The sequence below is a fragment of the Acanthopagrus latus genome, chromosome 1, assembly GCF_904848185.1.
Source record: "Acanthopagrus latus isolate v.2019 chromosome 1, fAcaLat1.1, whole genome shotgun sequence".
Taxonomy (NCBI): Eukaryota; Metazoa; Chordata; class Actinopteri; order Spariformes; family Sparidae; genus Acanthopagrus; species Acanthopagrus latus.
This window is the reverse complement of record NC_051039.1, coordinates 18,433,983-18,460,916: the sequence shown is the minus strand read 5'-3', so window position 1 is coordinate 18,460,916 and position 26,934 is coordinate 18,433,983. Positions and strand designations below refer to the sequence as shown.

General features: G+C 41.9%; 2 protein-coding genes across 3 annotated transcripts in view; one reads left to right on the top strand and one right to left on the bottom strand.

The window, feature by feature from the left end:
• Nucleotides 1-26,934, top strand: part of LOC119026695 — a 1,024,654-nt gene that overhangs the window by 751,274 nt on the left and 246,446 nt on the right. The window lies entirely within an intron of this gene.
• The window catches only part of stx8 (syntaxin 8), a 42,180-nt gene that overhangs the window by 13,876 nt on the left and 1,370 nt on the right, over nt 1-26,934 (bottom strand). Inside the window, exons 4-6 of the mRNA XM_037111602.1 lie at nt 26,650-26,760; nt 22,864-22,997; nt 21,754-21,846 (exon numbers count right to left, since the gene is read on the bottom strand). Of these exons, the coding sequence (XP_036967497.1) occupies nt 21,754-21,846; nt 22,864-22,997; nt 26,650-26,760 (338 nt within the window). The remainder of the gene's footprint in view (nt 1-21,753; nt 21,847-22,863; nt 22,998-26,649; nt 26,761-26,934) is intronic.

The window sequence follows — 26,934 nt, the reverse complement described above, 5'->3', positions numbered from 1 at the left end:
AGGGCCCATCTCCAGTGTTGCTAGGCTCAACACGGAGAAGTAAAACTGATCCCGTCAGCCCAGTTCCTTCATCAGAACTGATATGAAGAATGGTGATAAGGTACCTCACTGAGTGATTAGTGGACCAATTGAATCAACTTTCAAAACTGGAACAGAAAAACGAGCCAGATCCAAGGTCTCTGAAGAACTGTAGTTCTATGATACATTATCCAGACTGACAAAAGCAAGGGGAGGACAAGGATAACAGAAAACAATGTCAGGCCAAAAAAAAAAAAAAACGACAACAAACAGGCCCAGCTTACAACTATAATAGTATGTTGGTCAGTTGGTTTAAATTACTGTTCACTAAACAGAGAGAGTTATTAGACATGTTAAGGTACAGGGATTTGCAAATATAGCATCCTGTGTGGAATTTCCTCCTGAGGACATGATCCTGACAGGTAGCCAAGTATCACTGCAATGCTTGTGACTGTGCAATTAAGACAGTTAAGAATCTTCACCCATTCCTTTACAGATATTCGCTGGATTCTACATAGGTTGAATGCAACTCGAGCAAGAGGCCTATACATACATTTTAAAGTAAATGCTCACATGACATAATAAAGTCTAATTCAAGTCAGACAGCAAACACAACACCCACACGCAGCGGGCATGGCGAGTAGTTTGGGAGACGGGCTCTATTTTAATGATTAAATTCCCACACCCCAGATCTATATCCGCCGCGGGCCTTGAAAATTGCTGACTCATCTTCATAGAGGCTATAGCAGTGGCGGTTTTGGTTTCTGTGTGTGTGTGCATGTGGTGGAGGCACTGCCATAAACAGTGACACCCCAGCGTGCCTCCAGGATGTGCTGTATTAACTCTGTGTGTTATTGTAGGACTCATTCCCAGAGCAGGCATAGCGCACAGAGAAAATGCTTGTTTTTTTCTCACCGATTTAAACACAATCTGACTCAGTGGGGCTAATTCTGTTGTGCTTATTCACGACATGATTTCTCCTGAGGACTTGGAAGAAAGGGGAAAGTAAAGACAGACAGTTATTTCACCCAGTCCTCATCTTGTATCCCTTGCTGTAGTGCAGGGGGGTCCGACCACAACTGTTACCAATTGGCCCTGGTGTGACTGACTGTGTATAGAGGGTAGTGCTTTGTTGCCAACCAAAACACACACATCTCTGGATGTAACTGGAACTTCACTTGGCACACACAGAGGCACTCAGCGTGATGATACAACTCAGGGCAATTATGGTATTTACAAGAAGTTGCACAGTCTTGGAAGAGTTTCTTTCAACTTCTTTTCTTTCTTTTTTTTGCCTGCTTATTGTAAACAAGCTCACCCCGAGGGTCTGTGGAAAGTGAGGATTAGGGGGAGTTTCACTAGAAACCTCAGCGTTTTACCAGTATTTAAACTGGGTGCAAAACCCAACAAATCATTTGAATGCCTGCCAAAAAAAACAAAAAGAACCAAAACATGCAATAACGACAAAAGTGTGCATGTATGTTTACAGATGATGAATGTCTATATAGGCAGAATCCTAAAAATGTGTTTTACCAAGATGACATTTTCGGAGCGAGGACACATAAACAAAGCCACTTTCTTTTCCTTACAATCCTCTAGCACAACAATAAAAATGTCAGTTTATTTTTTCATAATGGGCTTTCCATCATTGTTTAAATATTCAGACCGGTGATGGATAGTTAATGACTTGATTTGTGATGTCTTGTCCAACACCAACAATTCCGGAAAAGTCATGATGTTTTTCACCCAGAGGCCGACCCTTCTTAACCTGATACTGAAGAAATCAATGAATATTAAGTAACATTCCTCTGAAATGCAATAGGAATATGATACACAGAAATGCCCACTTGAGCAAATAAGATGGAGAAATCAGCAATATTATTGCCGCTGGAAACTATGTAGGCTACACGGACCATTTTCTCACTTGCATGTATCAAATCCCCAAAACAGGTAACATCCCAAGATAGGAACAGATCTATGGCGATGTATATGTAAACACAGATTCCAATTACACAAGTCATTGACCCATCCTTTAGGTGAATAATGCTATACATTCTGCCCTGTGAGCACATTTAACTCCATATTTTCTCATCATCTTCCCCGTTATCGTGTCTCTCTGAACAAATTTGGCCACATGTGTGGGAAGGGTTTGCGAGGGCATCACCATACAAACAATTTGTCCTTCTCACATCTGGCCTTCTGAAGTGCCGGCCACATGTGTACAGATTAGTCTCACTGCTGGACACTATCGGGCCCCACTGGCCCCAATGAATCTCTGCTTCCTTGCAAAGGGACTGACAGGCTCCCCTGCTCAACACGTTGGGGGTAAGATATTCTTTATTGCATCATTAGACCTTTTCTCCCTCAAGGGTAGATGAGTGATGATAAACGTCTTGTTTTATGCTGCTTATGCAAGGGTAACGTGCCAGTGATCACAATATATTATATTTTAATCATTCTATGGTGGCAACACATTCTTTCAGTGAAAACTTTGTGTTGGAACCGTCTTTATAAACTTTGGAATAAATGTAACTTTACCACTCCAGTTGGAGAACCTACTGACAAGGGAAAGAAGTAGACTTCCAGCTCTGAATATTGAAAGAACAGTATTGGCAATGACTCTCAAGAGGACTTTAAGAGGTGTAAACTTACCAAAAGACTGGACCAGTACTGACCCACCACTCTGACTATCATTACATACTGTTTGGCCGTCACATGTCCGGCCTTAATCCCAAACATTTGTGTGCCAATTTGAAACTGAAACCGGCTGTGTGTCCATGGACAGTTTCACCTCCCTAACCCTGCTACGGTTACCCCCAGATCCATCATCCCACAAGACAACAACAAAAAGAATGACAAGCTGATGAATGAATTTCTCAAAGTTGAGCTTCCATTTGAAAGGACACACTTCAAAGAAAAGCACATAAATTGAAGAAAACCTCCACACTAAGTTCAGTTTTAGCACGTACAGGCCATTGGGTTTGTACTTGCTAGACTCCAAAGACGAGGTGCCTGTGAATTATGGGAATGAAGTCCACCATAGTTCTGCTGGAGGATGCCATTAGTTTTTCTCCATACATACAGAAAATGCACACATGCATATACACGCATGACATGGCAGATTGTGATTCAAAATGGCACAGAAACTACAACACACAGTAGCTAAAGAGCAGTTCCTACAAATTGTAATGCAGGGTTCCAGGGTGCAACTATTTTTGTTGTCTGTTACATGTGGATAAAAACTTTTATTGGTCATGCCGGTGCGACTTGATATCAGCAGGTCAAATTAAATAAAATGTAGGCAGTGCAACCAGTGTACTAAGACCAATTTTCTATTCAAAGCATTTTAAGAACATTATTAGCATGTCAAAAATGCCCGTCATGGTGATAACACTACGCTGTTTCCTTCAGCCCAACATGACGCTTTAAGTCAATCTATTCATCTTTATATTTCTTCTTTAGTTGCCCATCCTAAAATGCCCCAATGCATCGCTGAGCACTGACAGAATAATTTAATCTGTCCATGAACAGAGGAAGTATGGGCCTTTTCAGAAGCATGACGAGAAAACCACTCAAGCTTTTTTAAACAACCTGTGGAGCTCGAGTCTGTAAAGACTAGAAATGATGAGCATCGTGCATGCGAGTCATGCTGTCATCTTATGATACCGGCTGAATAAAAACAAAACCTCATCAGCAGAATAAGAGATGTCATCAAGATGGTTGGGCATGTGTTGACCATAATAGGTTGTCCAAGACAGCTGGAAACCATCAGTAGGGTGTGCACAATTAATTAGGATCAAACCCGTATTGTCAGATGCCAGATAAATAAATACACCTTGAAAGAGAAAAGGAGTAACATCTGTGTGGGGCTGCCAGAAATCCCCAGTATCATCTTATACTGCATCACTGAAAAGTAAATGCAATGAACCTGAACTGAAGTTACCAGTGTATTAAATACAGTAAAGTCACACTCTGCCATTTCAGAATTAATGAAAACAAGGATTTGCAAATATGAAAACACAGCGCAACGACCAACGGCGATGAGGAGAAGTCTGATCACAACCAGGATTTCCACCGTCACCCCTCTTATGGCTAGGTGCCACCGAACAATGTGTGCGTGATGAGCATGAGGGTGCCAGCAGCAGCAGCAGCAGTGTGAGGCAGGGACCACCCTGTCACTGGCACGGCACCTCCAAACCAGCCGCTGTTACACTTCATCACTACCATCACACTTCATTAGCGAGGACACCCAGGAGGGGGTGACACATTGAGAAGTTAGAGCGAATACAAAACTTGAAACGGAATAGGTTTGATTGGAGGCGATTCATATTGCATGAGAGTCAAGTGCAGAGTTGATTTTGGCACAGTAACCCTTTTCTCTTCTGTACTGTCTGTCTGGTTACAGGGCTGCCATTACATGATAACACGATTCATTAACACCAAAATAATGTCTATAAAAAGTTATTTTAGCCATTCATGTCAGAGGAAAAAAAACAATTACTTTTAAAGTAGGCCATGTAATCATTGAGTGAATAATTGTCTGGTTGAAGAAACAAATTCTACTAATCACAATACTGTATATTTAATCTTCAACAGGGAATCCCAGAATCCAGTAGATTTCCACAGCTAGCATCAACACCAATGAATAACTGGTTTACTGTCCACCTGACAATGATACTCTAAAATCAGCTATCTCTGATTTCAACAGTTTGCCTGCGTTAATGTTACACATTGTTGCTTTATTTTTCCACCTGAATGCATACACACTGGCATGCCACTCCTTTTTATTTCCTCTCTGCCAGCAACTGTATTTACCTTGTTCGTCAGCAGTGAGTTTTATAAAGTCGACCAAAACACCACACCTCACATTCAGGATTCTTTTCACCCACATTTCAGTTGTCATGCTAGCAGGTGAGCCGCGACATCACAATAACCAGGCGCATTTACATGATTGTAAAAACAAACTTATAAGTAGGCCTACATTAAATGGGAAAGATTGCATCATACCCAGTGCATTTACAGGAGGGGTCTAACACCACATGGACTCTTTCTGTCTGCATAGCATGTGTGATTGACAGTAGACAAGAGGGGGAGAGCGAGCATCGTTCTCTCGGACGGCATTAAAAAATGCTAAAATGTGTTGCCAAATATACTTGGGCTGCTGTCTGAGCAGGGACATCCAGACTTCCCTCTCCCCAGACACTTCCTCAAGCTCTTCCAGGAGGATCCCAAGGCGTTCCCAGGCCAGCTGAGCAACATAGTCACTCCAGCATGTCCTGGGTCTTCCTCTGGGTCTCCTCCCGGCGGGACCTGCCAGGAACGAGGGAGGCGTCCCGGGGGCATCTGATACAGATGCCTGAGCCACCTCAGCTGGCTCCTCTCGATGTGGAGGACCAATGGCTCTACTCCGAGCTCCTCCCGGGTGACAGAGCTCCGCATCCTATCTCTAAGGGAGCGCCCTGCCACCCTGCGGAAGAAACTAATTTCAGCCGCTAGTATGCGGGATCTTATTCTTTTGGTCATGAACCAAAGTTCATGGCCATAGGTGAGGGTAGGAACGTAGACTGACCGGTAAATCGAGAGCTTCGCCTTTCGACTCAGCTCTCTCTTCACCATGACAGACCGATACAACGACCGCATTACAGCGGCTGCTGCACCGATCTGCCTGTCAATCTCGTGCTCCATCCTTCCCTCACTCGTGAACAAGACCCCAAGATACTTTAACTCCTCCACTTGAGGCAAGAGCTCTCCTCCAACTTGGAGGGAGCAGGCCACCTTCTTCCGGTCGAGAGCCATGGCCTCGGACTTGGAGGAGCTGATTCTCATTCCAGCCGCTTCACACTCGGCTGCAAACCTCCCCAGGACATGCTGGAGGTCCTGGCTCAAAGGAGCCAACAAGACCACATCATCTGCGAAAAGCAGAGATGAAATCCAGTGTCTGCCAAACCAGTTCATAAACTCAGTGATAATAAAAAAGCCGATAACAGTTATGGATTAATCAGGATTTCATGCTTCAGATTGTCTACAGGATGACTTAAGTTTATTGAATATGAAATTTGGATAATTTTGTGACAGAAATCAGAATTTAGAAAATGTAAATGACAACAATGACTGAAAATATTGCTTCCACGGTCTAAGAAGCAGACTTGGCACATTTTGGTGTCAGTGGTATGAAAACCAAAATAACATGGATATTTTCGGCTCATTGTGTAAAATATCCTCTCTACTGATCTATGGGTGTTTCTCAATAACATTACGTATTTGTCATCCTGATTGTTCTGGACCTAAGTTTCTCACTAACTGAACAACTGTGCTCTAATTGAAATGATCTGACTCTTATAACTCAGCATCCCCCCATGGTGAGTGGAGCTTCCTGGCAATACGCTGGCTGGCCGACTCACCGACTGAGGAGTTATGGAGGGGACTTTGATCTTTATGCCAGGCTCCGTTTCACTCATAATGCACTCACACGCATGGAGACACATGCGCTCCCATGCACAGACGCTGACACAAACACACGTGGATACACTCTGGTCTATGAGCATCTTACAGACAGGCACACCCTAACAGCCACGCAAATAGACGAAGGCACATACTTCCCGGATATGACACGCTTCCGACAAACATTTGCATCCCAGACTGAGGAGTAGTCAACCCCCGCAGTGTTACTTCACACTGCTGTTCAGAGGGAGTATGGGAGCAGTAGGAAACAAAGGGCTGGATCACCTCTGATAGAGATGTTTTATTGCAGAAAAGTGAGTTCAGGGCCAGCTGGTATTTATCTACTGGAGATCAGTGAGCATGCGGAACATGAAACATCACAGAGCTGTTGTTGTTGTTCGGACTGGAAAATTCTCAGATAAGGTGGGATCAAATCTGGCCGCTGTCAGTGGACTTTACTTTGGATCATGCACTGAGCATGAGGGTCATTTTGAGAACTCTTTCAATATGGATCTTAAGTTCAAAGTCCTTATAAAAGGAACGTCTGATAGAGAGGTCTATCAGCAGCGTCAAAATAAGAAGCGGTTTATGAAAAGCAGGTCAAGTGAGCCTGCTCAAGCACGCACCAAATACGATCCAAGTGTTATCAGATCGTTGAATATCATTGTTGTGTCATGGCAATCCTATAGTTTTATAGCGGTATAATGGTGTTCTCCCAAAAGCTGCACCAGATTTCAGCATTTGCAGCTGGCTGAAATATGACATAACGAAAGCAAATTTTTGTAGTGACGGTTACTCTCATATTGCAAGTGCATCAGACAGAAATAGAGAGTGGTCGGAAATGGGAGGAAGCGCATGAATCGGTGATGAGGGAAACATGGCGCACAGACAAGCGCACCATGCACAGAGTCAGTTGCGGGACATTTCTGGTACATTTTACACAGATTCTGATAATCCCCTGGCCAGTGGCATTCTCCTCACACTGTGTTGTAAAGCGAGTCCCCCCCAAAAAACAACAGGTGCAGGAAAGGGACAAACCTCACAGAGCCATCTTTCCTTACACAATGTGCTCACATGAGGACAAGGGCTAAAGAAAGGCACATACAAATACAAACCCAAGCCCTAGTTGCTAAGGGCTCAACATTACATTGACGTGCATGTGTTATCCTACATATTTCTATACCTAGTCCTGATTATATTCTAGAACTAGAAATAAGATGTTTGGTACTGTTCACCGTTATGTCAGTGACATTTTGAACTTTTTACAGCCTGACCCATAAATACGGAATACACTGATGCCAGTAACACAACGGAGAGAAGGGGATGGCTTACCGGGATGGCACATGAGATGCTCAATAATTGCTGAAAATCTTAGTGAGTATGCGGTGGATTTAGGGTAATTGCTCTCTACTCATGGAGGCCAGAACAAATGTTTGGCCAACAGTGTGGTTGAAACAACTTCCCATACTGAGAGGAAACAGCCTCCCACATAGCTTGAGGACAGCTAGGAGTGATGCAGGGCACTAAGCAAACATCAAAAATATGACGCAACAAGCCCACATGCTTCACTGTGGGCTACGTGAGCTGAAAAACATGGCTGAATGAACAGACAGTTAGACACAGAATAAAACCACATGAATTTGCACAGTTGCACACACATTAGCGTGGATATGAGTGTAGTAGCTGCATGCTTTTCCCCACACAAGACCCATGAATGAACGACACACGGCAACACTGCAGTACAAAGTCTCTTCACCATTCTGTGTAGCTAGGAAGTCTGGTGGTGCACTATAAACTGCAGTCATTTAAACAGCTGCACCTACAGCTGTCATGTAATTACACAGCTCCTCTCGCTGATGAGCAAAAAGGAGGAGGTGCTGATTACTGGAGGAGAAGAAGCAACCTCCTTGGAGGAATTAAACAAATTAACAAATCTTGTGTGAGATCCTGTGACTCCATCTTCATCCGCCCTATACTTGGATCGCTCCACCACCATAACACATCTATCCCACGGAAGAGAGAGCACACAGCCATTAATCATTCCACTTGGTAGGTGTAAATACCGAGCGTTTTTTCGCTGAAGACCACAAATAGTGTGCCACCACTGCCACCCTCTACTGCCCACTAGTGGGTTGATGTATGGGCTGCATGAGAGACAGATTTCAACTCATGATTCTCCCCCATTTTAATTCCATTTCATGAATGCAAATGAGCCAAATGCTTAATCAGGGAAAATTACAGCTGAAAATGTTTACTGGAACCGAAAGAGACAGTAGTCTGATAACACAGTATATATTATAACATATAACAAATATAAAACTCTACTCTAATTATGAAAAAAAAAAATGTCCACCAGTCTCAGGTCTCCATAATTTCTAAAAACGCCGAACATTGTATTGTGTGCATGCGTGTCGCTGGTCTGGATGGTGCAGGTCTGTGCCCACACTAAAGCACACCACATAGTCTGTCTCGAACATGAAACAAAACGGAAACAAAATGGGGGGCTGGTCTTCAGCCAAGTTTGAAACAGATGAGAATGATTAGATAACAGATCAAAAGACTTTCTAGAAGCATGCGTTTGTCCAAGCAGACTAGATCTGTGCATGTGTCCATAACACGTCAAACAGACATCAACATTTTACACAAATACATAAGGTATTTTAAATTGTGAGGCATACCCAGGCTGGGGGGGCTATAGATTGTGTCTGATTGCATACATGCAGGTTTATCAGATAAAAGATGAGATGGATGGGGACATGAAGCGTTTCTCACTTGAAAGCTTTTGTCGTAGAAAGGTGACATTTTGTAACATGATTTAAGGCTTGTAACAGTGACTAAGTGGATAGATAAGTGCAGTGTTACTTTGAAGGTAAGTAGACAGCTACAGTTTAAAACACCTCCTGTCAAATACCCCTCAAAAGCAACAACAATATGTATGTTATGTCTACTCAAGATTAAAGATTTAAGAAACGTTATTGTCTGTAGTGACATACGAATTTTCTTTGGTTAGGGCTTAAAAAAATTCACACCCATGAGACTCATAAAATCACATAACAGTTCCATAAATCAATAAAAGCATGAGTGCAAAGCTATAAACTACAAGAGAAGGGTCTATTTTGCCATGTTTAAAATGTGTACCACAGTGACTATAGTTACCTTCTGCAAATATTTGAAAGGAAAAGTGAGAAGAAGAAAAATTCTAAATTCATAAAAGTTTAAAGTTGCCAGTGCAGTTTTCACCAAATAAGTGTATGCAAACATCAAATGCTCATGAAAACTGTAATGTGAGCTTGGCGTGTCTCTCTTCTGCGTGTGTGTGCGGTCCTGCACTTACATCTACCTCAGACTCCATCCCAACTCAGCCAGGCCAGTGGCCTCTGAGCTCCTCATGCAGATATAAATATGGCCTGTGTGCCAGTCGCAACCTGACAACATGTGCTGGACATGTGGTGTAGACTTTCAGTACAAACACAATGATCTCACACTCAGACAAGGCACTTACACTCTCAAGCATACGCACACACACATACCCACACACCCGGTGCAGGCTGCTAAATAACAGATGTATATATGTGCACTTGCACACACACATAAACACATAAAAATGCACAGCAGATGAAGGTGCAATCTTCCCCCTGTGCTCAAATGGGAACCACGTGCTGGCTTTTGGTTGAGGCAGACTTAGTAAAGTAAGTCCTTCCACTCATTATGTGGGATGACCCATACTACCCTGAGGCTGAGGGGAACGCGAGGCAGCTCTCTGCACACCGGCCCTTTGAACGTGGCCTCCAAACCGGCGCGGTTAGCAATTAAATAAACAGAGGAGGAGATTTGTTCCCGCTGTCACTTGCGTTAGCCAAAAGGAACCTGCCGGGCCAAGCTTGAGTCAGTCTAAGGTACCATTAAATGGCAGGGAATCCTTTGCCCAGAGCCAAAGGAACTGGCAGCTGAAACTGCAGAGGTTCCCAACCACCAATACCACCAACACATACGGCTGATGTGCTTCCTTGGACAATCTACCCGCAAGAACTCTCTAGGGAGAAATTACAGCACAGTATCAACATCAGCTTGCCGTTAAATTGTACACATACCACATGAACTAGGCAATTGCTCAACCAAAAAAAAAACAACATGGCTGAGGCTTGGCTGTGCAAACAAAATTCAGTCAAATCATAACATCCACATTTTGAGCAGGTAATCCTGTGAAGTGATGCTGACTAATGGACTGTGAAATATCTGTGTGTGATTTTCTTCAAATGATTGATGTATTTCCACACAGTCAGTGTTGTACACTGCTGGCCAATGGCGAAATCTTGATTTCTCTTATACTAGGATACTAGTAACAATGCAGCAATAATGCGACCAAATGTGCACTCTATCTTGGTAGTGTTATATTGAGAGGGGATTCTGGGCAAATATTAAAAGACTGTGTTTGCATTCGGCTGTCTCTGATTGTGATGATGTAAAACTCTGTAAATGATCAGCTGCTTCTCCAAACAAATTCAAACAGGAGTTAGTAGCTGGAGCTAGGAGTAGCTGCTGTAACAGTCAGTAGAAATTCAAGCACGATCCGTGAAAGAAAGGCAGACAATAACAGGGCTGCGGCACCCTTACTCAGCATCCCTGATCGAGTGAGTTAAGTATCTGGCTACAGTAGCATGTCATACGTCCACCATGGCCCCAGGCACCCTGCAATAACTCAAAAAACTAAAATATGAAAAAGCCACAGCTGAATGAACTGTAGAATAATAAGCATAAGTAATAGTGAGTCAAACGGTCAATTACGTTTTTTCTCAAATAATTCATCATGACCCAATCCAAAACCTAAGATTAATGTAATAGACGATAATAGATTGTACAGATTGCTGATCACGGTATTAAGGTAAAAACACATAATGCTGGCTAAACCCCCTCTAATATCCACTAAGACAGTATTAAAAAGACGGATGACTCAAATACATGGTAATAAGACCAAGCCCTTTCAAGAACACACACAGCTCGAGAGGTGTTTGTTTCCAAGTGTTGTGTCATCCTCTGCTTTAAAGACGGTGTTGGGAAAGAACCAGTGAAATCATACCTCCCTAGATGTTTTTTTCCTTCCTTATTAGCGTACGTGTTTTCTGGGATAATGCACAATTGATAGTTTGTGAAAAAGCTTGCGACTGCCAGCTTGGTGGCTGTGCGTGTTGTGGAGGATGGATGGAGTAGGGAGTGGAAGGGAAACAACCTCGCCCAGTCTCTACACAGGCCTGTTGGCGGACATCTGGATGTGATCCGGGTCTGCAGATGAGCTGAGCAGGACTGACCGCACCTCACTCCTGCATCATTCTGTATATTGGGCCTCTCTCGGTGTCCGTCTGCATTATATACAGAAGGACAGAGGTGTGTGAAGGTGAGACTAACAGTGAACTTCAGTGTTTAAAGGTGGTCTTACAAATCTTTTAGCCCCGACGCTACCTTTAAACTATAAAGTGGGTTGGAAGTAGAGAGAGCCAGCAACATACTTAAACATTTCAATATGCGGACATCGTCAAAGTCCCTAATACTAAGACAAAAGCATCCGACAACTGAGCTGTCTCACCTGCCATTAGTGAAGTCAGGTTGTTTCTAGATTCAAAACATATTTCTTCTTTTCGTTTATAGTTGTATCGGATACTTTACAGACCATAAGGCATTATTTTCAATGGATTTATGAAGTGCTTCTTTAGCAAAGGAAAGACTTTGAACACTGAAGAGTTTATTGTTTATCAGCATTGAAAGGTAGTGGATTGAGTGCAGCAAAAGTGGTCTGGATCCTCTTAGGGCTCTCTGCTCTAGCCATTTTGTTGTATACACACTACACACTGATAGCACCACTTTCGCTTTCGTTCAGTCAGCTGTTGTGCAGTTTGAGCAGTTCCACGGTCCGATTTCCATCGCAGTTTCTGTCAAAAGATTGATTATACACCGTCATGGGCTCGTATAAATGTTACGGACGGATTATTTTACCTTTTATCTTTAGAACTGTAGTTATAATAATGCTGTGTCTCATGACTTTATTTGCTTGCTCATGAAGTCAGGAACTCTTCACGTCTCCATAAAAATCTAACTACCAAACTATCCTGTGCCTTGAAAATGAGATGCCAAAAGCACTTAGAACAAACGCGTCTGCTGTCACTTATACAATTTATGTGCCGGAAAAAGAAAAATGTCAGCAAAATCAACTGCTTTCTAATTGTTTCTTAGAGAAGTGTGATGGCACCAGTGTTGTGCTTAAGCAGGCAATATGTGAGTTGAACAGATGCAAATGGGAAATTTCTCCTCAGCCATTTCAAGGTAAAAACACCCAAAAGAAACATCAGCTCCCACAAACATGCTGAATCAGGATCATTTGATCCACAGAGCTGTGGGGTGAATAGGTCCTAATGTGCTTAATATCCCTTACACAACAGCACAGACAAAGATCCAGAAATGAATCACTGTGGTCTATGAAATTGGGATTATCTTATCATATCTAGCGCATTGTCTTCAAATGCAATAACACAATGATCGCAATCCAATGTTCTCTATACCTTCTGCATATTTTCAACACAGATCTAACTTAACAGAACTATTTATCTGCCATCTACTAACAAACAAATAACCAGGCCGCAAAAAAAAAGAAATTAGATCTCAGAAATCAAACTCAGATCGAAATGTGTGATCACATTCTTGTCAAGCTGCTGTCAGATTATTGGTGCCAAAAATAGCACAGAAGAGATGCACAAAAAATACAGGAAAGTAAATGCTGGAAGAATTGTTAACTTTGTTTTTCAGTATCTGAAGGCTCCTCAACAGTGCTATGACATTCGGGCACACAACTGGAACCAAAGTGTTCAATCTTTTATATTTCAGTCAATGGCTGCATGGTCTAGAGACAGAAAATAATTTGGCTCTGAAAAGTATTTATGCTTTACATGAGCAACTACTCTACCATACATAAATAAGTCCTAATGCTTTAACTGTATATGGGGTGTCACCTTAGTAACCAATACTAAATATAATCATATTGAACAACATCTCTTTTAAATATAAAGTGAGTGTGTGATGAAAAATGAGCTACTGGCACGGAGGCATTCATTCAGAAAAAAACACATAAGGAAACATTCAGGCTACCTCTTAATGTACAGATTTTTTTGTTCAGTCCACCCCAAAGACTTTCACATTCAGATCAGTCACTGATTATGGTGCCATTACATGACCATGAAGAAATTTGAAACAATCAAAGCCAGAATGAGTTCTGTGCACTTTTCTGACATCCATCTGAAACTCTCAAGAGAAGACACATAAAAAACAATCAGGGACATAAAAACCGGCTGCATTTCAAGACGGTGAAGAAAAACGAAAGTCTAAACAGACACTTTCTGACTGATAAAAGGGGGCACCAATCCACTGAGAAAACAAAAGAAGGCATGATTGATGAAATGTCTTGAGATGTTTTCCTGAGCGTCCCAAAATGTTAATTTCCTTGCAGCTTGGCAGTGGTTGATGTGACCCAAGTCCCTCGTGTCATTGTTAGCCCCCTCTTCTCCCAGACTCTATCAGTGTGACACCAACAGGCCAAAGACAGAGATGGATGCCGAGATGGATGGATAGAGAAATAAGGACACAAGGACTCATGATTGATTGTACCCAGGTTAGGACACGTCACAGGAGGAGTTTGGCCTGGTGACTTGAGGCACATCTTCATCTGGCCAACTTTTGTCATTGCTTCACATTCCCACAAACCACTTTTATCTTCAACAAGCGTGAAGAGTGCACTTTGATTAAATATCAAATAATCTGTGTGATATCCAAAAAGTAGTTAAGGGGTAACTTTTTCATCCTGGAACCGTTTTTTCCTATGTTTTATGTTCCGTTGTCAACAGCAAGAACAAACAATGTGTACGTGCTTTGACGATGTGGAATTGCGTATGGGGATTTCATTGCAGCATGTTGGCCTGTTGTAGCTGCTGGCTACAGCGGTCTCACTCAATACTGGACCAATTTAATACATCACTTAGAAACATGAAATGGGAAAAAAGTAAATGGGAAATTGCAGTCCAAAAAAAAAAGAATTTAAAAATACCATTTGTGTATGAGTCACAAATTGGAAACTTAATCTACAGTTCCCAATTACCTGCTTAGAAAACCAAACAAAGCTAGATCAGAATAGATGGTTTTATGATATCATTATCTGTTAATCAATCCCAGAAAATTTCGAAATATGGGCACTGACATGAGACGATATTCATAACTTTATCACAGTAATTGAAGAATGTTTTGTGTCCTTTTCATATCACGTGTTTTGTATACTGACTGCTTTTTAATTCTTGGTTAGACAAAATAATCAACTGTCATACACCCCATTGGGATTTGATTACCTGTAAATGGGCTCTTGTCACAAATTTCTAGTTCATTTCATTTAAAAAACATTCACAGAAGGAACAAAGAACAATGTATATAAACCTCATTCGCAGCTCTACTTGTCATAATAATGCACGTACACTAAAGAGACAGCATGCATGTCTAAACTATACCTACATTAGTTATTCTGAGTCGCTTAGTTGCTGTGCAGTTTGCCATGTTCTCATGAAAAATGAGACAAAACAATATTGCAGTGTGGGTGGGTTGTCCCGACATCATCTAAAGTTCTCAATAATTCACAAAGTCAAAGACCAGCCAGCCGATCCACTGGTCAAACAAAATGATGTGGCTCATTGGAAGCTCGACATTCCTCTGATGACAACACTCTTTTGAACATCACATGACGACTCTCTGCATTTCCATGCCATCTGGAAAACACTACTCACTACTACCAGCCTCACTTTCAAGTGGAGCGAATCAAGCAAACAATAAATCAATCTACAACTCTTACGACGCTGAATTTCTGCCGAGTGCCATCATTAGTATGGTTTATTTGCTCACCGAGCGGTTTCTTAAAGCAGCAGCAAGCAGCGGCCTGAGTTCTCTGGGGCGGCTGCTGATGTCACTGCGCTGCAGCAGTTAAGTGCCTGTCTCCTCTCACTCTACTGTTTATTTGGAAGTCATTAGTGTCGTCCAACTCGGGGCCCTCTGCTGACGCAAAATCAAATCAGTGATCTAATTATTAGCCAGAAGTCCATCATAGGAGCAAAGCCAATTCTGTTTCTTTAGCGGCTGGCCGACTAACTGAGACGACACTTGGAAAGTAACACACTTATACTTTAAGAATAATCAGGCTGGTTGACAAAGTGATTTAAAAACACTCCAATTACCAAAAGGTCACTAACTGAGTCAGCCATGTGTTCTAATAAAAGGGGTCCACAAATGACACATGAAGTCCAAAAAAGGGGGAAGTACTTCATTACAATTACAAAAGCAGCCAGAAGAATTTGGCTTACTGATGTAATAGGTATTGCTCTGTGTTCAATTTGTTGAAACAGAGGCTCCCGCTGGCAGAAGCAGGCCTTTTATATTCATTACAAGGAAACGGCCAATAGTTTCCCTTGTTTATGTTGGGTTACCCCAAGGCATTACACAAAGACTGGTAAAACAATGACAAAGTCTGGAATCAACATCTACCTTGCCTTCCCTATAAAAACGAAATTATTTATTGTGAATAAGGGTTTAAGGTTCAAGAATTCAGAAGCGCTGTTATACTCGTTTATATATTGATCGTATTTTCAGTGTTTTTGTATTTGAGTTCACTCTGTGCTAAATAACTCTAGATAATTGTGTAAGGTGAATGGCAAGAAAAGGTTGCTAAATAAGCAAAGGCTTGTAACCAGACGACACAAGATTCAGCCTGGAAGCTGCTGAGGTAAAAAAAAAAAACACACATCCTTTTTTTCTATCTAAAATTTGTTCCAGAAGGTCTCAATCACAATGAGGATCTGTTTCTCTCCCAGTCCCAGATATACTATACACAGTGCGGTTATTGCCGTGTTCTCAGTAAAGATATGAGTTGCCAAAGTAATACCAAGCAGCCCGAAGACTTATTATCGGGGGGGGGGGGAAGCAGTGGGTGTGATAGTTTATGTCAGAACACATCTGCTAGAGCTGTCAGAGGTCTAATCAAAATGAGATTTGGAGGTGGAGACAAATACCCAACAAATACAGTGGCTTTAATCAGTTGAATCCGAGGAGCAGATTGAGTTTTGCTTGAATATAAATAAACTCCATTGTTCCATCCTCACTGCATAATGCCTGACCTTGAAGAGGCCTCGAGCAAAGAGATACACCTGAAAATGTCCCTTTTTTGAGTGTTATTGTGTCCCTAACTGTCTCCATCACATAGTTTTCAATCACTGCCACTTCAGACAGGATCTCTTTACACAATTTGGCATATGTCAGAGATGCAGTATCACATCACCAATACACCAGTCAAATCCAATTCATAAGACGGCCATAAAACCCTGACAAATAAGACAGCCTCAAACTCTTGCTGTCCCCTTTAAAAACTGAGCAATTTTAACAAGGAAGCCACTGTCTGTCACTCACAAGTACTAGACATCAACGACGAATGATGTCATTCTTCCAGGCCACAATCTGAGAAATATCAACACTAATAAAAGGGGAAATTAATGTTGATCTTTCTTGGTGGGAAGAGAGTCTACTGCTGATGCAAGCCATTTTGGCTGGTATGTGCCAGACTATTTTCTGCAACGTTTAATGTGGAAACGAAAATATACTAATCTTCAGTAACATGGTAGAAATAAAAGAAGAAAAAAAACTTGGTGACAGCACATAATTGAACTAATTTTAACCCACTAACAACAACGATTGAATTTGTCTTTTTTGTTATGACTGGCAAGTAAGCAGGGAAAATCTTCAGTGAGCAACGGATTAACATTATGAGCCATAAAACAGAGGCTGAAATTGAGGTAAACCGTCTGCACACTCATTTTTAGCTTTCAGTCCATTTTGATCCAGTTAAGTATGAGAGAGGACTAACTGAGGGCTTTGGGTTCATCTCCAAACCTCTAAAAAAGGGGTCGTCTTCCTTGCTGACCTCAGCCGGATTCGTTTCCCGAAAAGGAAATGACTGCAACCTCCACTGCACTTGTGTCATGAGCTAGACTGGAGCAGCCAAACTACAAAGAGCTTAATCTATTTATAGCAAAACAGTGCTACAGTACAGTGATCAGGGGTAAAAGGAACCCCACAAGACAGAAAGACAGTCGGACGCCAAGGTTACGCGCCAACTGTCAAGATCAACGAGGAGCTTTGCCATTCTCCTGCTTTATAACTTAAACCCGCTTTCCTTGCCTCTCTGACAACATTAAACTATCGCCTTACTTTTTATATTGTCGATTCTGACATTTAATACAAGGAAGAAATGCAGCACCTACAAACCTGTCTTATGCAATAATCCAAGTAATTTAAGCACAAGTCTAGAAGGAAAACATTCCAGCAATTTTTATTTGTTGAATGCAGACAACATTGACTCATTGAGACTCAATGTCTCATAGAAAGAAAAACAGTACCAGGACAGACCACAAACGTAGTTTGAGTCCACGTAGAGTTATTGCAATGATAACAAGGATATAACACTTAAGGAGAGAAATTACGTTCCTCAAATACTCAATTAACCACCACAGAGAGCTGCAGTGAGGCTGGGTCTTTAGGTTGGCAAAGGCTGAGGGTCTCAGTCTCCTCATACGTATTTTAATGATATCACACTTCTTTTTATGTTGTATTAAATACAACTACCATAGCAACAGGACAACACTGTAAGTGTGTATGCCATGTAGTAACGGGGAAAACCATTTTCTAAATGTGCCTTGAAGATTGCCATAGCACCTCCAGAATTAATATTTGCCATCAGTATATTTGACAGTGAGATTGTTCAAAAGCAGGTAGAACAAAATAAAAGTGCAAATGTGTTAAAAAAAACCCAATATGATTGAAAGCAAAATGAAACTGGCAGAGTTAAGAACTGACAAAGACGAAAGGGAGCAACCTGCTGGTTTGCTTGTCCAACAGACTCTGAAAACATGACTGTCGGGGATGTTACATCTGTAAAGAGGAGTCGCTTTCCAAACATTTGTCTGCACTTTGAACTGAACTTCTCCACATACTGCTGAAACACAGTGATAAAGTATTTCGGAGGTTCTGTAATCTACGGCTACATGTATGATATATCCTTATTCTCTAACCTGTCGAACCCTAAAGAACAAATATGTCTCCAATAACTCAGTATAAGACGATGCAGAGGAGACGCAGAGAAATGGAAGTAACGGGAAGACGGTTATAAAATACAGGACTGCTGAAAACAGACAAAGGAGAACAGGGAGTGAGATGAAAGATGGAGGGGCAGCAAAAGGTCCCATAAAGGAAAGAAACACGGGTAGGTAAAGGAAAGCTGTGGAAAGCCAGAGCCCTGTAGGCCCTGTGAATCATTGCCTGGTGTCAGCAGGCCTTATGGACCTGAGGCTTGGCTGTAAATCGTGGAGACGGAGATCCAGGAGAGACTGTGAAAAGCTCGGACTGGTCCTTGAGGAGGATCAACCATCTGCATGAGCACAGGGACCAGTTACACTGCATGCACCATTAATGTGTTTAGTAATAAACAATAGGTCATGTTTATACCTCAGGATTATTATATCATGATACTCAGACATGCTTACCTTAAACCTGGGGAAATGTGTGCAGGCTACAAATATATAACATTTGGATTCAGATCAACACATGGAGCTGATTACAATTCCCACAGGTGGCATAGATATTTTTGGCCACTACAGAAATAAAGACTTTGGTTCCCATCAAATGTATATTTAAGAGTTATGTGGGGTCAAAACACAGCAGTGACAAGCCATCGTTTCCAGGGCCAAAATCATTTGCCTTCTCCCTCATTTGGAGTGGAACTGCTGTAATTCTCAGTTACAGCTCTCCCATCACCCATTCAGGTTCATACTACTGGAAACAATGACAAAAGGCTGAAAAAACAAGAAGAAAAACACGCCAGTCGGAGCATTAGAGCAGTGATCCATTTCTAGTTCAATACGGTAACAGGAGAGCAGGCTAAAACAATCAGCTTTCCTTTCTTTCCCGTTCCCTCTCCCATCGGTGTCAACTAAACATCTGCCATTACTTCCCAGCAGAAGGGAAGGTCGTTTGTTTCCATGCCGAGATCACTCGGTTATACAACCTCTGGACTTGTTTGGGTACGACTGCTCAGACAGGATATTACAGGATAGTACAACGCCTTTCTTTTCCCAACTGTAGGCTGGTCATGAGGGTCGAAAACAGACAATAACTGCCTGTGCTGTAGGTGTGTGAGACATCTCCAGATAAACAGCTTGTTAGGAATCTCGTCTGAGTTCACCACAACAATTAACAACCTTCTAGTCTTTTCGTTTTAATGTGTTTGACACTTAATATTTGTTTTATGGAGTCTAAATATCCCTCTGTTGGGATTTAGGATTCATTACTCATTTCATTCTAACTGTACAACCCAGTGTAGCGGTATTAACTGTCCCACTAATTAATCAAGCTCTGAGACTGTTTATTGTAAGTCTAAGTTGGCTAGCCATAGAGACAGAAACATCACGGTCTAGAGTCCACCCAGTCCTTCTAGAGTGTCTGTGGCAAAGACTTGAGAGCGGCTCGTGTCGCATTTTTCTGACAACCGGACCAAGTACGAGGGAGTAATAACCGAGCCCAACCTGAACTGGGCAGGCACTCTGTATGTAACAAACGAGATGGACCGAAGCCTGATGCAGTTAGTGTAAGCTGAAACTGAGTCTGTGTTACCCTGTCAGCAGTTGTGACCATGGTTACAGCTTGCCTGATTACCCTGTTTACAGACATGTACAGAGTGAGCATGAGCATGAAGAGGGCATCATTGTACATCAAGTGACGTGACCAAACCCAACCCAAACCCTGACATCATTTCTAAATTTTGCCCGACATCAGCCCCAGCCCATCCAGTCCCGACGGGCTCAGGTCAGGTATCCATGCTCTAACAAAAAGACCAGTAGTCCCCTATCCAAAACTCAAACCAACACATTTTCATTTAAAAACAGTCTGTGTTCAGATGAGCATTATAGCATCCTTTCATTAAAAGTCTCCAACTGATATCACAGGTGACCAGTCATACACACTGAGCATGCAGGTGTAATTGGAAGCAGACAGTTGAGTCTGCAGTTGTTTGCAGAAAATACAACAAGGAACAACAGCAATGGTAAAAAAGTAAGAAAACAAAATGCAGAATTTAACGGCACAACAGCTGCAAGCATAAACAGCACGGTCAGCAACACCTGGCGTTAGTAATGTTGAACTAATTGGAGGTCACTAGCAGTCAAAGTTATCTTTTGTAATCGACTGGGGAAAATGTCACATGATTGAGTCATGACGAATCAGGAAATAACATGTTATCAATCAGTATATGAACACGGGAGTTTGTTGATTAGAAGTCTCAGTTTGGGGGTTTTTGAAAAAGTAGTAGCGTGAATGCCAGGTGTAAACGTTGCAAAAGCTATTTGTTTTAAAACAAGAACAGCCTAAGCCTCCACAAATTATCATATATCACTATCTGTTAAATTGTTCACTCCCTCCCAAAATCGACCTCCAGATCATGAGCTGTGAAGTTTCGTCTTTGTCAGATGAGAAGCTGACAGACTAATGCATGTTCTTGTCTCACTGTCAGTGTAAACACCAGAGAGAGCACTCATGATTACATTGAAAAAAAAGATAAAAATACAGGTGTACATCCTCTTTGTAAGGTGACACTCCCAGGCCTTTGCCTGGTAACTTGCTGCAGTCGTCTGAGAGCGATGCATTAAAGGATCTAATTGTTCACCGGTCGACAGATGATCGTCCTAAAGTCTTACATTTCATGTACCGCCTGTCTGAGCGTAATAACAGTCTGAGGCAATGCACTCCAGTCTGTATGGCACGTTCTACCTCTGATGGAAGCTATTTCTGCACTGATGAGAGGCATTTAGCCAAAAATAACTCAAAAGTACCATTATCTCTGAGAAGATCTGTTTCCAGAAAACAAAACTGTTTTTTTTTTTACTTATCTAAGTAGCATAAGGACAGAGGGGTCACTTTGCTCTGTGGGATGCATGACAGAGGACAAGTTGTTAGACATGGTCGCGACCTAACTGCACTGACAATGATAGTTTGAGGGTGTGCGTGTGTGTTAATGTCAGAGTTTGGGGGTGTGAGGGAGTATCACTGTCCGGCAAGTGACATGAGGCAACTCGTTCCACTGCGGTGCAAGTATGTCTGATTGCTTTCACACTGCTGCGTGTAATCCGTCTGGAATTTTCTTTTGACGAATATGTACAGATGCAAACTAAACTTTACCGTTCTGCTCATCCAGCTCATTGCCAATCTCCTGGCCCATCATCTTCTGTCGGCTGATGACAGCGGCGAGTGCATCCAGGCCTGCATCCTGGGCTGCGAAGAGAGAGAAAATACTGTTGGACCTAAAATGTGAGAGCCCCAGGATTACACAATGCAGGACAACAATTCAATCCTATGTCAAATTTAGCGGTGGGGTACGATGAACAAAAAAGTGAAGCTGCAATCCCCCGCTTATTGTAAAAAGAGAGCAGTTAAGAGTATGCTGTAGTTCTGATATAATGAGGCAACTATTTGGGAAACAGGAATGACAGGCTGTTGAGGTCCAGCTCAGCTTGCGGTGCCACATGTGAGTCATTCAGTACTTTACCCCACTCAGCCTTACTCCTGTTATTATAACTGCGGCAGGCCAAGGTGGAGAGGAAAAACTGTGAAGCTCAAAAGAAGAAAAGGGAAAAGAAAAGATTTGGCCCCTGTAGGTTTCCAAGTTTGACACACACTCTACCACTGGAATTTTTTTATGACCGCAGGTTCATACGCTCACCATTACCCAGCTCGACCAGAAATCCCAGAGGGGACTAGAAACCTCCATGTGGTTTGGTTTCACTGTCTTTACAGGGATTTCTGATCCCAAAATGACAATAACCAGAGCCGTAATGGAGACATGGCAATGAAGTGTCACACGGAGTCAGGTGAACTAACGTCTGGGTGTTCGAGTCATATCAGAGGCATTCAGGGAAAAAAGTAGGCGTGGACTTACAATATATTTTGTAGATGTTGTTCATATCAACCAGCTTTTATGTATTAACATACAACAACATAACCCAAACTGATAATACTAATAATTTGTCTGGATGCTCTTGTTATCTTTCAACCGTGCGTTACACAACTATCTTTGTGAACTTTACCGATAGAAGGAAATGTGCATTGTTTTTACATACACATTAAGAGATGTTACATGATGGGGATTTACAAATAAGGGAAGAAAAAAAAAAGTTTTCTGAAGCAAGAAACTGAACCCCAAATTAATGTCAGGCAAATTATAAAGTGATTAGTTAGTTAAGGCAGAAAAGCTGCAGTGCATTTACCACTTATTCAATCATGTATAATGACCTTCAATGATTCGTTGTTGCTGCTGTTTGATCTCTCCAAAGTCCAGCCCTCTGGTCTCCTCTGTTTCGTTGACCAGCCAGGGGTTGGCCGCAACACCTCGACTGGCTCCTGCCCCTTGGGCCATCAACGTTGACCTGTGAAACACAATCATGATTTTAATATGCCGTTTTGAAATTTGCCACCACTGTATAAATCAATAAATGTTTTCGAGACCATGAAATTACCATTCCTGCCCAAAAGCAGAGCACCAGCTGTTAAAATGTCAAATTCAAGTCACCCAACAGTTCCCTACAACTAAATGTAGATGGAAAAGGTGCCTGTGTTGTCTGTCAATCACCATTCCATCACACAAGTCTAAAACACTCATCTGGCATCAGTAACTTTTAGCTATATAAGTAAACACAGTTAGGTTGGGATGGGGTACAACGCACATCTGTACAACTCTTACAGCGAACACATCTGTACAAGGCATGTTCCCCTTTCAAAACTGTATTCTTTTGAAGATTTTATTACAACAAACCCCTTCAGATCACAGAGAAAACATTTATTTACTCATTTTTTTTCTTCTAAGTGTTTTCAATGATTGAAAAATACCAGGTTAGCTTGTGATGTGTGTAAACAGTGCACGCTAATCGGTCACAGGACTGTGGACTGCTAGGGAGGTTTTTGCCCAGACAAAGTGACAGACTGGAGAGCTCACTGCACCGTACTGTGCTGTGCTAAACACCGCTGTGTGGTTTAAAAGCTATTCTTCTGTTAATAGCTTAAAGCTGTGCTGCCTTGCGGTGACGGGTTCAGAATCTCTGTGTGAGGCTGGATTTAACTAATGTCTACTGTGAGCATGTCGTCTCCTGGTCAGGCCCAGGAAAAGTGACCTGAGCCACGTCTAGCCTTATCAGAGACAGAAGAAAAATTAACATTCCTATACTAAACTGTATTGCTGTGATTTTGGTGTCCTGCTTAAGTAATTCTGTCTTTCACGGGTACATTTAAATATTACCTTTCAAATTCAAAAGACAAAAGCTTTTTTGGTGAATCTCTCTAGTTAGTTGAGGCTGTTTTTTGTGTGTGTGTCTTTGTTTTTGTAATGCATAATGTTGCTTTTATCACACCCAAACTCACACATCTGTGTGTGATCACTAATTCCAGCGGTTTTTGAAGTGGTAAGTAAAGCATTATGAGACCACTCACAGTGCTGGCTAGCTGAGACTGATACGATCAGAGAGGAGTGGGTGAAACGAGGCATTCGCTCTAATCTCTCTGACATGTTTGATTACTATGAGACTGTGTGCCAGCCCTCCACTTCCTCCATGCAAGTGCCCAGTGTGTGAAGATCCGATTAACCAGTCGGTGGGGAGCGCCAAAATCAGTCAGGCACATCTCTTGCACAAGATTGCCGCCATCAGGGCAGAGCGTTCCGCATCCTGACTGAATGACTTGGACAGGTAAGATTTAACTAAGTACAACTATTTCCAGCGCAATCAAATACAAAGGAGAGGTGAGCGAATAGTGGAGGAAAGGTGGGTTCAAGAAGCAGCGGGTCGAACTGAGCATTCAGATGTAGGTGCCACGACCTTTTTTTGCTAAGTCTGAAATGGAGATGCTTAAAATGTATTGTTTCTGTCTGTAACCTCTGTACCCTTTTCTTCTACCCAAAGTTCTCACAAAAAAAGGAAAAAAGACCAGCTTAGATTATCCAAGCATGGCCAATCCACCCCCTCCCACGTTCTGTCCTCAGAGACCACACAGTGGGAATGGGTCCTACCCACAAATCCAAATTACCCACCACATATCACTATTAAAGTAAGGTCTCAGTGAGCAAACTAAAAACCATAGAACCACATGATTACAGTTCGCAAAGCTAATTTATTAGCAAATGTCATTTGAGACTTTTTTTAACAGAGCCTTTTATGTAATTGGGTGTGTGGTCTGTAAAAAAAAAAAAAAAAAAAAAAGATGAAAGCTCGTACAAAGCACCGCTAAGTAGATCAATCCCAAAACCAAAGCTTGTGGAAGTTATCAGAGAAAAGCAGTCTCCTATCAAGGCATCCATAGAAGTGGTTCTCCATATTCTACTGATCTGATGAAACACTGAGGGCTGGCTTCACTCCTCTGTCATTTCAGGTATTCCGCCTGTCATACTAGAGTGTAAAATAATCGATAGTGTACAATCACTATTAAAAACAAGTTGGGATGCTGTGTAAAATGTACAACAAAAAAAATGCAATCATCTGCAAAAAAAAAAAAAAATTGACTTGACTTGAAATTGACTAGACAGTGGTACCATCTAAAAAAACCTAAAAATGTCTATAAAACAGACATGAGAACCCGGAGGCAGTTAAGAACACGACACCATTTCCTCTTCCTGTCCAAACAAATATCACCTGCATCAGACTAGGTCAAACATTACACAGAGTAATGACTGCCTGCTGCCAAAGGTTTTCAGCTCTGTCACATGGACATGACATCAGATGATGAAGAGGATGTAAGATGTGACATCCAGCTCTTTGATTAGCTCCACAAGTATTCAAATAAATGTTCAGTGGAGGGTGATTAACTGTAAAATTATTCCTTCCATCCTTGTTCATCAAGACACACACACTGCTCAAAAGAATTAGTGCATGTGTGTGTGTGTGTGTGTGGGGGGTTTCAGGAGGTGCCAAATGTGTGATCAACAGTGCAAAACGAACAAATCTCCCAATAAAAAAGAATTAGCTATGAAGTTTAGGATGCCCTGTCAAAATGGCAGACAGACAGACTTCCTTCCGAGTGATAGCACAGGAAGAGGTCACAGCACACAGGATGTGCAAAGACTTTCACAGAAAGTTAGTGACCGGTGACATCTCATCAAAGCAGAGAATGAAGCCTATGACCTCTCTGGTCAAGGACATAGACAAGAGAATGAGGATTCATTATTTTTAATTGGGCAACCAGCACCAGATATCATAAAAGAAAAGATCTCAGCGAGGAAAAGATCAGAAAATGAAGGGTGGCATGTTCTGAGCAGGATGGCCCCCGAAGCATCATGGGTCAATTCTCTATTTGAGCATTTTGACACTGAGTGGCAGTGACAGACAGAGACTCATGTGGGAGAAATATAGCTAAAAATTCTACTTAAGAACAAAAGATGGCTATGCCAGAATATTTTCAAATTAAAAGTACCTTCAGAAAATCATCAGTCCAGAGTACTCTAGGATACGCTATTTGAGGCAGCAATGTAGCTGAGTAGTTTATGAGACCATCCTTCATATACAAAAGAGGAAGATTGACACTGCATCGATGACGATTTGCTGGAGGTTTCTCTTTACAGACATGATGAGTGCTCCTTACCAGCTACAGGGGGCACATTGAGGAACTATTAGTATGGATTTAAGCAAAGTATCACAGTGACCATTAATATACTCATATGCTGGGATTCACCTAAGGCTTTGAAACAGTCAAAATGTCATACTTCAGTAACCTGGGGCTGCGACTATTTTCACTGTCAATTGATCTGCTGATTACCTTCTCAATTAATCAACTAGTTGTCTGGTGAGAAAATGGGGGGGAATGTCCATCAGTGTTTCCAAAAGCCCAAAATGACATTGCCAAATATCTTGTTTTGACCACTAACCAAAGATAGTCAATTTACTGTCATAGAGGAGTAAACAAACTCGAAAATATTTACTTTTTTTTTCTTAAAAAAATAAATTTAATCGTTGACAACTAATCAATAATTTGGTGCAGCTCTAGTGTGATCCCACTCATGACAGAAGAGGGTGCTCAATGCAATTTCCAAATTAATACCTGGAAGGTTCAGGCTCCGTGGAGTCTCCCTTGAAGGTGGCGTTGAGCTGCTTCTCTCTGGTTAGCAGGTCATCAATAAGGTTCTGCCTCCTATCAGCCTCCGACTGCATTCTGATGAAGCCACGTTAAAGTCACGCAAAAGGTCAATATCACTTCAAAAACTGGAAGCGATAGTTGGCAGAGGGTCAGTTTGGAATAAACCCAGGAACACAGAAGCCCCTCTAATGGGAAACACTCTAGTAGTCGGGGCAGATCTTTTCAAAACACTCTACCCCCCTCTATAGG